The 18011-nt window shown below is 25.8% G+C and overlaps 2 protein-coding genes across 3 annotated transcripts; one reads left to right on the forward strand and one right to left on the reverse strand.

The window, feature by feature from the left end:
- Positions 1-77: 77 nt before the first annotated feature.
- Positions 78-4193, forward strand: LOC107161641 (aladin-like). 2 transcript variants are annotated; one of them, XM_089217129.1, is made up of 11 exons: positions 78-413; positions 508-629; positions 700-809; positions 998-1127; positions 1590-1792; positions 1853-2012; positions 2222-2391; positions 2463-2696; positions 3208-3339; positions 3404-3488; positions 3556-4193. In XM_089217129.1, the coding sequence occupies exons 2-11, from the start codon at positions 534-536 to the stop codon at positions 3727-3729; spliced, it is 1494 nt and encodes a 497-aa protein (XP_089073255.1). In that variant the 5' UTR covers positions 78-413; positions 508-533; the 3' UTR covers positions 3730-4193. The 2 variants fall into 2 exon arrangements, with proteins under 2 accessions (XP_089073255.1, XP_089073256.1); XM_089217130.1 differs by lacking the exon at positions 78-413 and having other exon boundaries at positions 425-629.
- Positions 4194-9725: 5532 nt separating this feature from the next.
- Positions 9726-17941, reverse strand: LOC107161650 (protein O-glucosyltransferase 2-like). Its single transcript, XM_089217103.1, has 8 exons — positions 17603-17941; positions 17016-17215; positions 16210-16424; positions 16062-16139; positions 12877-13040; positions 12564-12801; positions 12182-12481; positions 9726-11385 (listed from the first exon to the last, which is right to left on the reverse strand). Exons 1-8 carry the CDS (start codon positions 17755-17757, stop codon positions 11242-11244), a joined length of 1494 nt encoding a protein of 497 aa, XP_089073229.1. The 5' UTR covers positions 17758-17941; the 3' UTR covers positions 9726-11241.
- Between the last annotated feature and the right edge of the window lie 70 nt (positions 17942-18011).

An 18011-nucleotide genomic window follows, 5' to 3' on the forward strand; every position in this document is an offset into this window, starting at 1 on the left:
AACATAATGATAACGAAATCGGCAGTCAGCACGTCAACTTACTCGGCAGGCCGTGAGTGCCTGTGGCCAACCACCAGTACCAAAACTCGTGTTTTTGTGATAAGCTGATCACTTGTATCATGGTCGTTACGATTTCACGAGTTTAAAAACTAAATTATTTCAGGCACACCGTCACAGTAATATTTATCTATTCTGTGGTAATACAGTTAAAATCCTATAATCACAATTCACAAGTGACCACAATTTCTGTACTCTCAGAAAACTATTGTAGTGTTAGACGTAGATTTAAACGTTTCGTGAATAAAGAGAATCGTGTTTTCATCGTTATTGTATAGCTGCTTTTGGTGTTCAAAATATTTCTCTGTTGTTTTAAATTTTGATAAGGAAACTCGTGAGTCGTGTATGACAGTACCGTAAGTTTGTTGTGCTGTTGCTTAAAAATTAACGGTGGTACCTATCTGAATTTGTGAATTTAATATCCTTTATTTATTTATTTATTTCACATAGTACGTACCGAAAACATACGATTTAATATGTGTTCTTTGAGAGATTTCCCTGAACTACGGGATTGCAGTATTACAGATAAGAATGCATCCATGGCATTAGTAATCAAAAGAGTGAAACCTGAGGTTGGTCATTCAGGAATCAGTTATTATTTATCCAGTGTACCTACCACATTAACTAATTTATATATTATAGGCAATTAATTACCCTAATATTGTGATTCAGTTGAAAGGAGATCAAAATCCTGAACCTTTATTTTTACCAACTTCAGGACTAACAACATTTCAACAAATTCTAAATAAATTGTAAGTACATTATTAAATATTTTAAATAAGTAAAAGAAAGAAAAGCTTTTAATTTATCATAATGTATTTTGTTTGCCATTTGGATAACTAATAAAAAATAACATATTTTATATGTTATTGAATGATGTTTTTTACTGTTCTTTGTAATAACAATTTTATAGGTATCTAGTTTTGTTATGTTTTTACAGTGTTGAAGAAAACTTTTGGACTGCTTGTGATGAAGTAACAAAATATTTCAAAAGAAATCCAAGTAATCTATCAATTCTTATGTATCCGTTGGGAGTAATAATGAAATTTTCTCCTCGCGCAAGTTTGAAGGTAAATATTGCATAAATACTTAATTTATGATTCACAAATACTGCAAGGTTTCTTTTAAAATTTTAACACCTTTTTTCATTTATTTGATTTATTGTAATTAATAATATAATGAATACAATAAATTTATATAATCTAATCATATAAATTGTTGATAGTTGGTACCTAATACTTCACAAATTTAGAAGAAACTTTTAGTGAAATAAATATGCTAATATAATGCATGAATTGCTTTCAATATTGTTGTAATCATTGTAGAATATAACATAAATATGCATTTAATAATAAATATCCAAGTGCAATAGCCAATAAATACATAATAGCTAAATATTATAAAAAATATTATTTTTTTTTACTTCAATAAAATTTCTGTTTCTGATTTTTTTTTAAATATGTGAAATGTTATAATTTTATAACCAGAACATTAATTTAAGATTATTTTTTAATTTTGTATTATTGTTTTAGGGTTCTAAAACTTTAGTGTTGACAGATATAAGTCGAACAAAATTGTGGTCATCAAGTGTGGTACGTTGTATGTCATGGCACCCGCAAATAACTAAAGTTGCGATTGCTTCTTCTCATGATATTGTTCATGTATATAATCGAAAAGGTTCTGAAGCGAAAATAAAAAATAAATCTCAAAGCGCAATTTTATCATTAGCTTGGAGGTACTTATAAACCTTTATTTTTTTTTTTTACCGTGTTATGTTTAATTTTTCTCTTTTTAGACCTTTGAGTATTGGTACTTTAGCAGTGGGATGTGAAAAAGGTATTTTCATCTGGACAATTGAGTTTAGTGACATACATTTAAGACCAACTGTAAATAATGTTAGCAAATTTATCAGAGATGATCATAGATATATTACTGGGTTATCATGGAATAAAATGGTAATTTTTATAAAAACGATTATATACCATATAATGGCCTATTAAATATCCAATGTCTATGTTTTGATTAACCGACAACTTACAATATTTTTTCTGGATTCAAAAATTTATATATATTTATATTTAAAATGCAATTATATTATCAAGACATTGTCTATTATTATAGTTATTATAACAATGTAATATAAAAATTAATGTTTTTTATTTAGGGTGATCTTTTAATATCTAGCGCAGTAACATCTAAAACAATGTATATTTGGAATTATCCTTTAGAAACCTGTGTTCCATTGCGCAGCATTAGTTCTGGCACATTAAATTTTGTACATTGGTCACCTGATAATACTAAAGTGTTTTCCTGTTCAACTAATGAAACATTTAGGTATTGCTAGTTAAATTAAATTTTTCTTTTTACTATTTAATTTATTATTATTATATTTTTTTATTTAATAGAATTTGGTCCACTGATAACTGGACTTCAGATAAGTGGTCTTTGAATAACCAGTCTAGAGTGCAATGTGCATGTTGGTCACCTTGCAGCTTAATTTTATTATTTGCAACAGATTCTTGTTCAATTATAAATGCTATTGACTTCCGAAAATCAGATGTGTTCAATGGATCAATGAATTACAAAAAAGTTGCATGGCCTATAATTGACATAAAAAGTGAATGTATAAATGAAAAAGTGTAAGTGGTGAATTAATAATTTGTGTAATGTATTAAATAATATACAGTTGAGCTTCAGAAGTCTAGTGAACGCAGTAATCTAAACGACATGAAAATATGTAAAAAAAAATTGGATTTCCAGAACACAACTATTTTATGAAACATGTTTTCCAACAACAATAATTTTATAAAGTTTTGTCTATTCAGAGAACGCACTTTTGTGTTATAATTTGAGTGTATTACTCAACACAAAAATTATTGATTTTTTTGCTAATACTTATTAAAGTACATTTTAAAATCTTAGACATAAAACATCCATTACAGTGACAAAATGATTTTTGATTCTGATATATTTCTATAATAATTATACTCCTAGATAGTTAGATATTATAAACAAATGATTGTTTGAATAATAATAATATGCCACTTATTTAGCATTTTATGTAGTAAAGAGATAATATTAGCTCTGTGTTCAATGTTTGTTACTTAATAATGTGATTTAACTTAAATTCTTAAATTTTTTTAAATTTAGAATCGGTGGAACACTTTCTGACATGTGCTGGGATCAAAATGCTCAACGTTTAGCTATAACTTTTAAAAACAGTGGGTCTCTAGTTGTATTTCAAACTGCTATAAGTGAAGCTGTTGTTGATTGTATTCCATTGTAAGTATTTAATTTTAGTTCTTAAAATGTTTTTTATTAAATATTTAATTATGTTGATTTTTAGTTGCATCATTCAAGGGCGGCTTGATGAAGAACCTTCTGCAATTGCATTTCAACCAACTTATGAAAAGGGGTCTTTGTTAACAATTGTATGTATGAATATAAATTTATTTCATTTAAAATCCATTATTATCTTTGTATTCATTCATTTTTTAGGGTTGGTCTAATGGGAATATTGAATATGTTCCATTTGAATATACTGCTCAGCCAAAACATGAACTTGAAATGTTTGGAAAAAATGTGCTTGGAGTAAATAATGATAAAAGTATATCTAGCCTACCTAGTATGTCAGCTACCACTAATTCACTTTTTGAATATTTGTTAAACTAATTAGAAATGTATGGTTTCTTTTTCTTAACATTTGTACTATTTTTGTAATTTTTATCCCAAGTTTAATATTAAATTAACCAATCATTATAATACAATTTATATTCTTACCATATTTTAACTAATTATATAAAATATATATATATTAATATTTAACATTTTTTCAACAAAACTTGTATATCAATTTTATTAAATAAGATAATGCAAGCCTATTCATTTTCTTGTATATGTATAACAGCATTATATTTATTTTAAAACGTAAAAGATAATTTTAATTTACCAGTTGATGTAATATCTTTTAATAAGTTAGAAAATATATTAAAGTCTCTTGAAAAATATTATTATCCTTTAACCTTATTATTCATATCAGATCTTAATTATATTCTCAAATATTGTGATTTAAAAAAATGTTTACTAATTCTACTATATTTTAGACATTTTTATAATATACCTATAATTATTTTTAATCTTAGCAAGTTACTTTATTTAAATTCAAATCATAATACTTGCTTTATAAATTTGTAAATATTGGATATTAAACCAATGTTTTCATATCTATAAACATTCAATGTTTAAAATAGATTAAGGGATTCCACACAAAATTGTTGGTCTAATTTATCCTATCCATTGTCATGATAATAGAAACTAACAATTAATTTCTTTATTCATGATATTTTACCTTCATCTTCTCCCTCGTGTTGAGTATATTTTTTTCTCTCAAGCGCAGTCCTAAGGTGTATAATAGATTATAAAATACTTAATAATTTTTAATTTGTGTTGAATGTTATTTACAAAAACTATAGCGCACAGTTTGAACAATATTTGTTAGACGAATACAATTTTACGAACAAAAAAAATCAATGTTTTTATTTTTTATTATTCATGGTACAGTTTCAACTGCTAAGGTTATTAGCTTGTAACAAAATTAAGTATTTAGTACATAGTAAAATATAGTTATAAAAATAGATTCTTAAATTAGATTATACATATCAATTTGTTTTAAAAATGTGATTATTTTGTTGGTGTTATCATAGGTAAGGCTGAGGGCTTCAAAGAGGTTGTCGGGCAATTTTTTATTTTTATTATTCAGTTTTTTATAATGTATTATACCTGTGCAATTAACATAATCAAATTGTTACAACTCAGCCAATTTCTAACTTAGAGAAGAAACTCAGCCACTAAAATGCATTAAAAAAAAAAAACAAACACTTGAAATAGGTGAACTGCTGAAACCACTATGATGAATGCGTACCAAGATTAATAAAGTGAATCGGTTCACATCATACTTTCTACTAATTTTTCTCTACCTGTAGTCTTTAGAGTCTCTAGAATTGTAAAAATTAACTTAAGTCCATATTATTATAATTATTTTGCCCCCATTGAATTATTCAATAAATAATAGTTAAACATTAAATAATATAAGTTAAAGTATATCCAAAGCATATTATACATGAATAATACGTATTAAGTCATTAATGTCTGAATGTTAGATGATTGGTTAATGTTAAAATAAACAGAGTACATATACACCTGTCAGCAGAATATTTAATATAAAAATAGAATTGTAATTTATTTTTTATTTTTTGCTTAATATTTCTATTTTATTTTGAATCGTCAGCTATAGAAAATTATTTCCAGTATATTTATTATAATGAACTATATCACATAATTTTGTGGATACTATCATAATATCCATAACTATTTATTAGTACTTACATACTTGAGTTACAATTATTATTTACTCAGAGGCGTACCTAACTTAAAGACTGGTGTAATGGCGTATACATACATTTTTATGAATGATGATTAGTGGAAAAAATCCTTAACTGTATAAAAATATTAGGAGTTTTTAATTTTAAAATACTTATCAAAGTAATTTTCTTACAATGTAATTGAATAAGTATGATACAATTTGTTAGAACATTTAATTTCGAGGCAGAAACATTGATTAATATATTTTATAGATTTATTAAATCTTTTAATATCGCTATAAAATGTATCAGTCAATTATAAAAAGCAGGTAATTAAGTGGATGTCACTTTACTGTATAGTAGGTTACAAGCGGGTTACTGTAATGGATGGTATTAAATTTGAATTCAATGATATAATATTATTGTATATGAAAAACGATTCTGATCGGAGACGGTTTGTTAGTCTAAGACATGTTATACTTTATTAATTATATTTATTATATTGTTATAATTTCAAAAAAAATTAAGAAACCTATAAAATAAATTCCAAATTAATCAAATCAGATTCATTATGTACCCGACTCACTCAGCCATTCATAGTAGATATATGTATACAATTTATTATTAACTATTAATATTAGAATATAAAGTAAATTTTAGAAATTCAAGTATACCCACAAGGCCACGAATAATATTTTTAAATTACAACAATATGACTAAAATTTTTATTCTTGATTATTAAATATCTAATTATTTCATCCAAATTTGAACCTAAAATAATATCTAAAAATAAACTGTGTTTGTATACATTTTAGATTTTTTTCAGCAGATTTAACTTCTAACGTAGAACCTTATTTTAAATTTTCAATTCTTAGCTATAAAATTTAAATGTTTATAAATTTTTTACTACTAAAGAATTTGCAAATTTTCAATTAAATACATTTTTTTTAAATTTAAATTTAAAATGGTTATAAAAAAAAGTGCATATGTATTTTTAATATATTCCAACTGCTATTATCTAAACTTACTAGCTGAACCCGTGCACTTCGTAGCACGTTAAAAATCCTACTTCTTATGTCTCAAACTGTATTTTAAATTCCTTTCCTGTAGTTATGCTAGCAGCAGTCTCTAATATTGTGTGTAGTACGAAATTTAAAAGTATGTTATTCACATTAAACCTTTATAATAATATATACAATTTTAATACAACAATATTAATACACTATATCAGAAAGTTCTTCGACCACAAAGAATAAAAACAAACTATAATTTACAATCTTAATATAGGTAATTTGAATTTATTTTTATTTATTTACTGATAAAATGTATCCCCAACAAAAACATAACAGTGAAAAAAGGCCAAGTTCCAAACTCCCTCCCAAAAAAGTCGGCCTATCAAAGTAGTGAAATCTACATAGTGGCCAAGTCTGCTATTTTTTAATTCATAACCTCAATCCTCAATGCACCCCTACATTATAGAGCAACATTATCTTTTATTTGTATTGTTTAAGACTTGGTCAGTTTCTGAATGAGGAATAAACTAGACTTGGCCGCAGTGTAAATACCACTACTTACTATGATTCGCTGTCTTTTTTGAGAAGAAATCTAAACCTTTTACTTTTTTCTGAATCTTCTTCTCCCCATCGCCCTCGTAAGTCATAAGTGAGCACATTCGATAATGGTGTTTTATAAACTGACCAAGTGTTAAACAATACAAATAAAAGAGAAGTGTTGCTCTTTAATGTAGGATTGTAATAGTGCATTGAGGTTATGAATTAAAAAAAAAATAGCAGACTTGGCCACAATGTAGATTTCACTACTTTGATAGGCCGACTTTTTTGGGAGGGAGTTTGGAACTTGGCCTTTTTTCACTGTTATGTTTTTGTTGGGGATATCATTTATTTTTGCGGGCTTCAGCGTCGTAAGAGTACCTATGCATTATGCAATTTGTCATCAATGTTTTTTGTGACGTTATCACGTAAAATTATTGTTCGCAAACCGACGAATATTATTAAAATATTCTGTATTTGTATATTGTATGAGTATATTATATTTTGTATTTGAATAAAATAAATGTACTAAAACATGATTATGTTTTATAAATATATATATATATATAAGTCAACTACATACAATTTCGTATTACCATATTGTAACGCTGTTTGAAAGTAAACGTTTATGCGTGCTAAGCGCGCCACTTCATACGTTTAGAAATACACACTCTGGAGAGGCATTCATTTTGAAAAAATTTCAATTTTTAGATTTTTTCCTTTAGTTACTAAATATTACTAAAAGAAACTAAATATTTTGGTCTAATATTAGATTCTACTCCAGATAGAGCACATAAAGATCAATTTGCTGTTGTTGTTAGATACTGTTATTTATATTAATTGCCATTAAATAATTACTTATAGGCTTATTATGGTATAATTGATTCATAATCTTATAAAATAAATTGAATATAAAAAATCTATATAAAATAAAGACTGCATTTATAATTTAAGTTGATAATTTAGAATTTAGATAATAATTAATTTTGAGGCCCCATTAGAAAATTTGACCCGGGCCCCAAAATTCCTAAGTTGGGCTCTGATGGTATGTAATTATGGCAATTTTACTTTTCTGCCAGCTCAGCACATACCTGATACCTCATTATAAAATTTAAATGCTATACAGGGTGTCCCACAAAGACCTGACATTCTGACAAATGAAATAACTTTTGTTCTAATCAATATTTTTAAAAAATTTCTTTTAAATATAATTCATAGACACTTGCGCTACATTTTTAGAATACATTTTTTATTTTTTAATACTGAAAATAAAAAACTTAAAAATTGATAAAAAATTTTTCGAAATATTCAGTATAGCCAATTTGTAAATCTGATTTTTAGAAAAATTTATATTGCAAAAACACTTATTTAAGTCAAATGGCTGATTTTTTACAATTTTTTTAAATATCAATATTTTCGTTAAGTAAATTACGATCTAGTTTATGTTAGAAACCTTGTAATTTCAAACAATAATAAAGTTTTTTAAAAATATTTTATAAGAACATTTTTAAATAAGTGCATGTTAAAATCTTATAATTTTTTTTATTGTATTTATTTTAATAATATGTGATGTAATAACTACAAATTACTATAATTTACCTAACGAAAATATTGATATTTAAAAGAATTGTGAAAAATCAGCCTTTTGACTTAAATCAAGTGTTTTTACCATATAAATTTTTCTGAAATAAACCTCGAATTAAACAAACATTTTGAATCATATAAAGTGGGTATTTTTAACGGGCAACAAAGTGCACAAAGATCAGTTAATAAATATAAATATTATTCTATATACTTTCCTAAACCGATGGAACGATTGGTAATAATTTCAACGATTTATCTGTTGTAAATTATTCACTGGATATAATAGCCAATTTTAAATATGCTCCAATAACCAAATGTTGATGGTGAACGTAGTTTTTCATCCCACAAGTACATTCTTTCAGATCTCCGTCATAATTTCACAGAAATAAACATTGAACGTACTATGATAACTTTCTGCTTTTCCAATTAATATACTGCATTAAATTATTTGTACTTTTTTCCTATTTATGTCACCAATGTATCTACTATTAAATTTTAATAACATTTATCTTACAATGTATTAACGATTAAAAACTTAATTACTATTTAACAAATTATATTTTTGAATTGCATATTTGCTATATTTACATACACCTTACTTTTTGATTATGAAAATTTTAAGAAGATGAAGACATAATTATCACTGCAAAATTAAAATTAAATGTAAAATGTAATAAAAATTGAAATTTATTTTTGCATATTTTCAATTTTGCATGAAACTAATTCTTCATTGAGAATTTTTAAAAGATTATTATTATTATTATTATTTACTGTATTAAATTTTGTCTGAATTACTTTACGAGTATTAATCTATTCCATTCAACAAATTTCCACTAATAGATTTATGTTTTAAAACAGTAGAAAAAAATTGGTTATTTTAAATTTTTGAAAAATAATTTTTAATAATTGTTTTTTTGGGTTTTCAGTTATTATATTGCAATGGTATGTTTAACATGTTATATTAAGCAAACATCACAATATAGTTGGTGTAGCTTTATTATTTCTTGATATTTGGTAAAAAAATATAGCAATAACTAATAAAACCATATTTAACAAATAACATTCACAATTTTCGAAACTATGCAAACAACGATTAAATTACTAATATCAACTCATGCTAACTTTTAAACTTTATAACAATATTGTTTAAATTCAAAATAGTATTTCCAACACATTATTTAAAATTTAAGACTGTTTATTTTTAATTGAATAATCAAACATCAAACTGAGTTATATGTTAATATATTATATGGTAGTATAATTGCTGAGAGATTTGAACAAGATATAATTTATTACAGAAGTATAATTTTTTTGTTTTTATATACATATTCAAGATAAGCACAGCACCTACAGTCTTGTATTACATAACTTAAAATTAGGATTTATAAATAATCTTTTTAATTATTCATTTCTTTTTATTATAAAAAAAAATTAAACAACAAAATTTATTTTAAACAAATGGGATTCATTTTAGGAAAAAATTAACTTAATAATATGACTATAAAATGATTTAACTATATATCATGATAAAAAATAACTTGGTTAAATGAACAGTTATTTAAAAAAGAAGGTAGGTAACTAAGTTAAAAGTAACTCAACTGTCATTGTTTCACATTTAATGCCCAGCCTTGTTAGTAATATAGTATAGCCAGAGGTTAAAGTGGGGAAAAATTCCAGAGGGGACTAATGTCTCCATAAAGTTTTAAGCGTCCCATATATAATTTGAGGTATAATGTGTGATGTATAAAATCCTAATTTGTTAAAGGAGACGCTTTTTAACCGCCGTCAGAGGTAAGGAGATTGAGTCCTCCTGAGTCCCCCCCCACTTTAACCCCTGAGTATAGCATGGTATGATATAGTATACAAAGATCATTTAGTATACAAAAGTTATATAGGATAAATACAAGTAAAATATTATTACTTAATAATTAATTAAATGATTAAGCAGGCAAGAATACAAAATTAAATCATAAAATTGGAATAATGAAACTAAAATTAGAGCTTTTAAATTAAGTATAGCTTGATTAAGTAAACATAATAATTCAGTAAAATATAATATGATATACATAATAAAATTTAAAAAAAATTACCTATATTTCATTTCTTACATGCTATTATAAACTTTTTCAATAAGTAGGCAAGAATAAATAGTTAATGAGATTCAATATGATAAAAAGTAGGAGACTGGTTATTAATAAATTGAGATATATAATAAATCTATACGCAACATTCATACAGCATCAATCATCAAACATTAAACTACAAATAAACAGTAGAACGCTAACTATCTTAACATCAATTAACGGGTAAAAAATAAATAAAAAGGTTTTTTGTACCTAGTTGTATTTTGTCATTCCACACAATCATAGATTAAATATCTGTCTATTTAGTAGTATATAACTATAATGTTTAAAATATAATAAAAATTATTCCGTACTATTTTTATGAATACTGATTATTTTCTACCGCTATTTGCTGCAGCTTCTATAATTTGGTATGTATTTTGATGAATATGTTCTATGATCAATTATCTGGATATTTAAGTACCCTTTGACAATAATTAGTTTGTATGATCAGTGTTCTACTATAACCCATTTCCAAATGTTGTTTTTAACACAGATAAAATAATAATAATAATACAACAATCATTTATTACTGTAAAAGAGTTAATTTTTAATTATGACTTGAATTTAAAGCTCCATCTTAATATTTGTCATGAATGGTTCAGGTTCAGGTTCACATTCACAAGTTATTTTATTAGGACTGTTGGGAGTACTTATTACTGCATCCATATTGGGGCGGACTTCTACTGAGGTCAAAAATTTGCTATAATTCTAGAAAGTAAAAATATATTTTCAATATGATTAATAAAATATTTAATATTTTAAACTACATCCATGCAAAATTGAATTGTAATTGATAAAATAGTGATATCATTTCTCACCACAAATTAGTAATATGATATTAAAGCAAAACAACAGACAATATAAACTTCAATAACAAAATATAAGTAGGGTATTAGGATAGTTATGTTGATATTTGTTATGTGTCTCCTAAACAGTATTACCGACCTAATCACCATGTTAATAAAACATTATTATAATATACCAAATAGTTGAAGTAATTAACTAATGCACCATTGAACTTCATTAATGAAATTATTTTACCCAAATAATATTATTTATACTTGAAAAATAATTTGAAAATACTAAATATTATGAATATTATAGCCTATAAAGAACCTGATGATAGTTGAATAGTACATTTAAACCTTAAATTAAAATATACATGAATAGGAATTAAAAAGTATACTTGATTATTCCAAGTTTATAAGAGAATGTCACATACCTAGCTGTGTAATCTCCTTTTTATAATTTTATGACACAGTGAATTGGAATTCAACAGAACCAATGGTGTCTAAACTATTTTTTTAAATTTTTTAAATTTCAATATTTTACATAGCCATAACACTATTTATACCTTTAAGTTTGATAATTCAATTCACTACTTCACACTAATATTTAACCAAACAATACACCATTGTTTCTGTTGAAGGTCAATTTACTATGTCATATGTTAGTTTGAAAGATGAAGAAAATACATGCAGATGTGATGTCTGTTCAAACTTACTTTAAATAATAGTAAATAATATCCCAATATATTATGAGGTGCTAAATGTTCTCTTGCATATTTTTGACCATTTAATGATATTTTTCTTGCTGTTTTATCATCGCTCATCATAATATCTATCAAATCTAACAAATCATCTAAATGTCTTTTTATTGGGACATAATGAACCCATGGTATCAGTTCATTATAAAAGTGCTCATAGTACTCAGATTCTTGTTTGAAAACCAATGAATCACCTACTAATAGATATGGAAACCGATAAGCAGCTACAGTGCCATCAATATTTAATTGGTATTTGTACTAAAAAATAAATAAATAAAATATAAAATAAATCATTAGATTTTGTGTAGTAGCTTAATATAATAAGTCATTATAATCATACATCAAAGAATTTAAAAAAAGAAATGGGCTTTTTTCCTGGACCATATTTTTCTTTCAATTCTTTGTAAAAGAAAAAATTTGTTATCGAAGCATTGAGCATGTCTGGATTCATTTTACTAAGTTCCACTAGATTTAACCGATGTTTGCTGGAGTCACGACCCATCCAAAAGCCTTTTTCAATTTTTTGTGACCATGATTTTTCAATGTTACCTTGAACTGACAACATATCTAAGGTCACCCTTGAAAAAACATAACATACATTTAAATATTAACAAATAAATAAAAATAAAAAAAAATTCAAAGCTGACACTTACCTTCCCATATTTTCTAGAGCAGATTCTGTAATATCATAGGTAGGCATCACAATATCAACGGAATAATTTGATCCACACCAAGAAAATAAAGGAAATAGTTCTTTAGGTGATGATAAAGGCCAGTCTCCCAAATTTACAAAAAATTCCAGATCAGGTAAAAACACCTATAAATAATTAATTTTATTTAACTTATGATACAATTAATTTCAATTGGAAAGGCAATTATATAATAGGAGGTATTAGATTTACTAGAGTATTGACTTATAATTTTAAAGGTATCTGCCACACAGTAATACAAACTTTTATACAGTGTTTGGTAGTAACATAGTTACTTTATTAAGAACCATGCATTAAGGTACCTTTATTATTTATTTATTAAAATAAAACAAAAGTAGCTACATTAATATATTTATTAATTTATTAATTTATTTATTAATCTCAGTAAATTTTTATAAATCCTATTAAAAAAAATATTTTATTTATTATTTTATAATTAAATTATCTAAAACCAAAAATGGCAGGTAATGTGTAAATTAACTGGAATTGAGTACTTTTATACTAATTTTTGTTTAGACAGTTTTATAACATTAGATGGTTTACCTACCAATTATTTTATTAATAATAATATCTTTACTCCTTTCAAGTGCTTTAGTAGAACACCTTTTAATATGAATAAGACTATTCGCATAAATAAAAAATGATCACAATAATTAATTAATAACTAATAAGACACAATAATTTTGAAGACACATTCATGTATAAAATTTAAATAAAATGTTATAACATGTATGAATTATGTAATTTAATGTTATTTATAGTTTTACAGTTTTAAATATTTTGAATGAACAGCATTATTATAATTGCTTTTGAGTTAAAAAGTAATGTTATGCTATTTCTGAAAAAAGGAATAAAGTAGCATTTTAATTTTATGAGATGTAGTAGTATAACATAATTACTTTTAAAAAGTGACAAACATTACTTGAATATAGTGTTAATATTATTTATATTTTTTCATTTGTATCATTTAAAGTACAGTAGAGCCTTGATAGTCCGGATCCCCGATAATCCGGTGAGCGCGGTAATACGGGCGGCAAAATTCCATTTGTTCGTAAATCAATTTTACGAGAATTCTTGCAACCCAATTAATCTATAAAATATTGTTATCGACAAATACAATTTCGTCATTTTTATTACCTACTGTTCCTAGTAAAGACTAATACATGTATGTAGGTACATAATAAATCAATGCTTCTTTCAAAGTTTCTCCTTCAAAAGCTGTGAATGCACTGAATACTGTATTGCAATGGGCAGATGTATAGAACATGTATAGTACTGATATTTTGTTGGTACGTTGATTAAGGGAACTCGCTTTTGAAATTAAAATTAAAAGTATTATAGACAAAGAATTACCGACTACAGTAGGTACTTAAGGTCTACATATTATTATAAACATTTTTTTTTGTAATTCATTAGTTTAGTTTTAATTTAATTTAATTATTATTCTTGTAATTTAAAATGCAATAAATATAAAGATAGTGAAATTCAAAATAAAATCTTAGTAATTTGAGTAGGTAATTTTGAAAAACCTCTGGTAATCCGGAAAAATCGATAATCTGGATGATGCTCGGTCTGAATTCGTCCGGACTATCGAGGCTCTGCTGTATACAGTGTCAGCATAGTATATCAAAGGCCCACAGGTTTTTTTTTAATTGGAGCCCCATAATCAAACACAAAAGCCCCCCCCCCCCAAATATATGTACATGACATTTTGTTGAAACAACTTTTCTTTAAACTGGAATTTCTCAGGACAGCCTTATGCTTAAAAATTACATATTGTTTAATATTTTTGTAAGTATTTTATAGGGTTCCTACCAGTGGCGGTTATAACTGACTTTTAAGGGGGGGGGGCAAAAATTATAAAATTCATAGGACAATAATGAGTCGTTGGAATTTTTCCCCAATATTTTGAAATAATCCAAAATAGGTTCACCTTGTACTTACAATTAAATAAAAAAAAGTATAATCACAGATGCACAGTTAATCAACCATTGTAATAATAAAAATCTAAAATACAAGCATATTATGTCTTTTTTTTTGTTCAGCAAAACGTGTAATAATATATGTGAGTTTATAGCATTTATTATATTTTTAGATTTATATTAAGAGGACGCTACACCCGCATGTGTTGTCTCCGTCTTACAAGTGCGTAACATTGCAAAAACTGTTTCACACGGGAAAGAACCGAGAAAGATATAGTTATAACTTATAACTAAGAAACGAAATTTTCACCACATAAAAAGGAGGATTGTGTCTGTGCAATATCGTTTTTATTTTTTTGATATCCGAACTACAAAAAAGTTATTCATGCTTAAAAACACAAAATTAATATATTATAAAACAATAAGAATTTTTTTTTGTATAAATGATATCGAAAAAATAAAAACCATATTGCACAGTCAAAATTATCCTTTTTATGTGGTGAACATATCGTTTCTTAGTTATAATTGTATCTTTCTCGGTTCTTTACCGCGCGAAACAGTTTTTGCAATGTTACGCACTTGTAAGACGGAGACAACACATACGGGTGTGTAGCGTCCTCTTAAAATTATCGTAATATCAGAATGGGAAATCTATTACATTAATTAGGATTATTCCTAGCAGCCATATATATATATATATATACAATATACATATATAAACAATGGCACCCAACTTTCCGAATAACATATTACGTAGGTACTAGGTAGTACGTACATATACTATAAATAACAAAAATTAATAAAATGTACTACAATTATTTAAAAATATACTGTATATTAATTATATTACGCAAGACAACTTTACAAATTGCTGATACTATTTCTATAAATTAGAAACACAAAAAAATAGTACCATGATTAATAGTTCTTTCAATAATTTACCATAAAATTTCAATTATAATTTATTATAAAAAAACACGGACCAGGGGGGGCGATCCACCTATCGCCCCCCCCCTTATAACCGCCACTGGTTCCTACTCCCTAAATAAATCTATAAAAATACACTGTTTACACCCTGCGGCCATGGTCAGATTGACACTGGTTGTATATGTGCAACAATTTAGTTTAAAAAAAAAACCCTGTTTTTAATATAAATTTAAAATGATAAAACACATTTATTCAAATAGGTAATGAAAAAAATTTTACCTTTCGATTTAATGACAATAATAGATTATCCATAAACATCTTAAATCCTGTATATTCTCCATAGCATTTTCGGAATATCTAGGAATATAATTTTAAAGGTAGTAATTAATACATTGTAAATTAATTCTTCAATCTGATAAGTACTTACTAAACTATTCTTAACAACGTAATGACAAACACTTGTGCTGTGTGGGTGTTGACTATAAAATTTAGCCATTTTCCCAAATACCGTCTTAAAATTTACATTCTTAAATTGATTGAGATCATTATTAATTTGTTCAATATCAGTTCTACATTTAGTATTTGATAGCCAAGTATCTATAGATACTTTTGAGCAGTCACATTCATCTGGATAAATTGGCCCTGTATTATATCACAATATTATTAAAAACATGTCTATTTTAAAAATACTTAAATATTACTGTTTGATTTTCCATAAAGTTATGATTTTTATTAAAAATAAAATTTACTATTTATAAAATTAAAAACAATGGGTAAATTTGGAGTGGGACTAAAATAAAAACTGGATGACGTGATGAAGAAGTCCAGTGACACCTTAATAAATATGCTTTGACCTCTGATCATAGTAATAAACTTTTTAAACAAAGTAATAATTTGTTCATAGGCGAAACTAGAAAATTGTATTAGACCAAATGAAAAATATGAAAAAAAATTATAAAATAAGTTTTTTATTTAAATTTTAAATTTTATTATGTCAGTATATTATTCAGTTAGTATTAGGTCAGGTTAGGCCTTAGTGGCCTGACCCGTATAGTTTCGCCTATGAATTTGTTAATGTCTTAATTTTCAAGAAGATAATTTATTTTACATTTTATAATTTATTTTATTCATATACTAGAAGCCAATAGTTATGTGACCTGAATAACATATCTGTTAATGTATATTTGTTGTAAAAAAAATTTATGTTAGATATCAGAAATTAATTTAAATTACCTTTATTAAAATAATTCCAGTAAATTTTTAATGATTTTTTATTTTCAACCAATATCTTGAATTCATAGCAAACTTCATACAATTTGTACCGCACTATAAATGATGCATCTTTTCTATCCAAGATATTTGTCCAAATACGACAAGTATTACCATATTTTGTTTTACCACTTATCAACACATTAAATTCTTCAATATTAAATCTGAAACATTTTTAATAGTACTAAACTAATATTATATAATGTAAGTACTTACTGTATTTTTAACATGAAACATTATTTTTAATGAATAAACATAATATCCTGATCCTAATGCCCTACAGTCTCTCTTAATTTTTAAAAAATAGGCACAAATAGTCTAAACGACAAGGTGCTAATTTAAGATGACTTACCTAGTGGAGTTTTGAGAGAAAACAATTCCCCTAGAGCCAGTTACTCCGATTGGAATAAATAATATCCCTGATATTGTATTGCTAATATAATTAATTTACTAAATTACAGAAGTTAATGAATATTGAGTTTGTTGTGTTATGACTTCATATAGATATCTAGGTATTTAATTTGGATAAAATTTTGTATAAAATGACTTACTTATGCTGGTCATACTGAACGTAAAAGTATCGAGCGGGCAAAACAATTGATGGATCGAGACCTGGGCCCCAAATTGTTGTGTCAACGGAATGTAATCCATGGAATTTTAAAACAGCAAATAAAATAATCAACGTAATACCACTAATGGTACCCATAGTGATGTTTTAGAAGATTTGAATGGACTACAGCTCACACATAATGGATCGACAAAAAATCAATCTAGGTACGGTTGGTTTAGTGTGTAATGTATTACCCACGTCCTACGTTCAACAATTCAGACTTTCAGAGGCGACTGTTACTTGCTTTTCGTTCAGCTTAGATTATTATTTTAAACTGCTTTTATCATCTTAATTCTACATGATTAAAATGATAACACTATCAGCCGGTTCCGATAGCTGCTGCTAGGGCA

The sequence above is a fragment of the Diuraphis noxia genome, unplaced genomic scaffold (assembly GCF_037042655.1).
Source record: "Diuraphis noxia isolate RWA-SAM2 unplaced genomic scaffold, SU_Dnox_SAM2 contig0001, whole genome shotgun sequence".
NCBI lineage: Eukaryota > Metazoa > Arthropoda > Insecta > Hemiptera > Aphididae > Diuraphis > Diuraphis noxia.

What these genes read in the sequence shown, in the direction of transcription:
- LOC107161641 (XM_089217129.1), top strand. Translation starts at nt 534, where the DNA reads ATGTGTTCTTTGAGAGATTTCCCTGAACTACGGGATTGCAGTATTACA. An exon ending in GAATGTATAAATGAAAAAGT is followed by an intron (nt 2,697 to 3,207) that starts GTAAGTGGTGAA and finishes TTTTAAATTTAG; the next exon opens with AATCGGTGGAACACTTTCTG. An exon ending in GTTGTTGATTGTATTCCATT is followed by an intron (nt 3,340 to 3,403) that starts GTAAGTATTTAA and finishes GTTGATTTTTAG; the next exon opens with TTGCATCATTCAAGGGCGGC.
- LOC107161650 (XM_089217103.1), bottom strand. Translation starts at nt 17,757, where the DNA reads ATGGGTACCATTAGTGGTATTACGTTGATTATTTTATTTGCTGTTTTA. An exon ending in CTGGAATTATTTTAATAAAG is followed by an intron (nt 16,425 to 17,015) that starts GTAATTTAAATT and finishes GATATAATACAG; the next exon opens with GGCCAATTTATCCAGATGAA. An exon ending in TATTGTCATTAAATCGAAAG is followed by an intron (nt 13,041 to 16,061) that starts GTAAAATTTTTT and finishes AATTATTTATAG; the next exon opens with GTGTTTTTACCTGATCTGGA.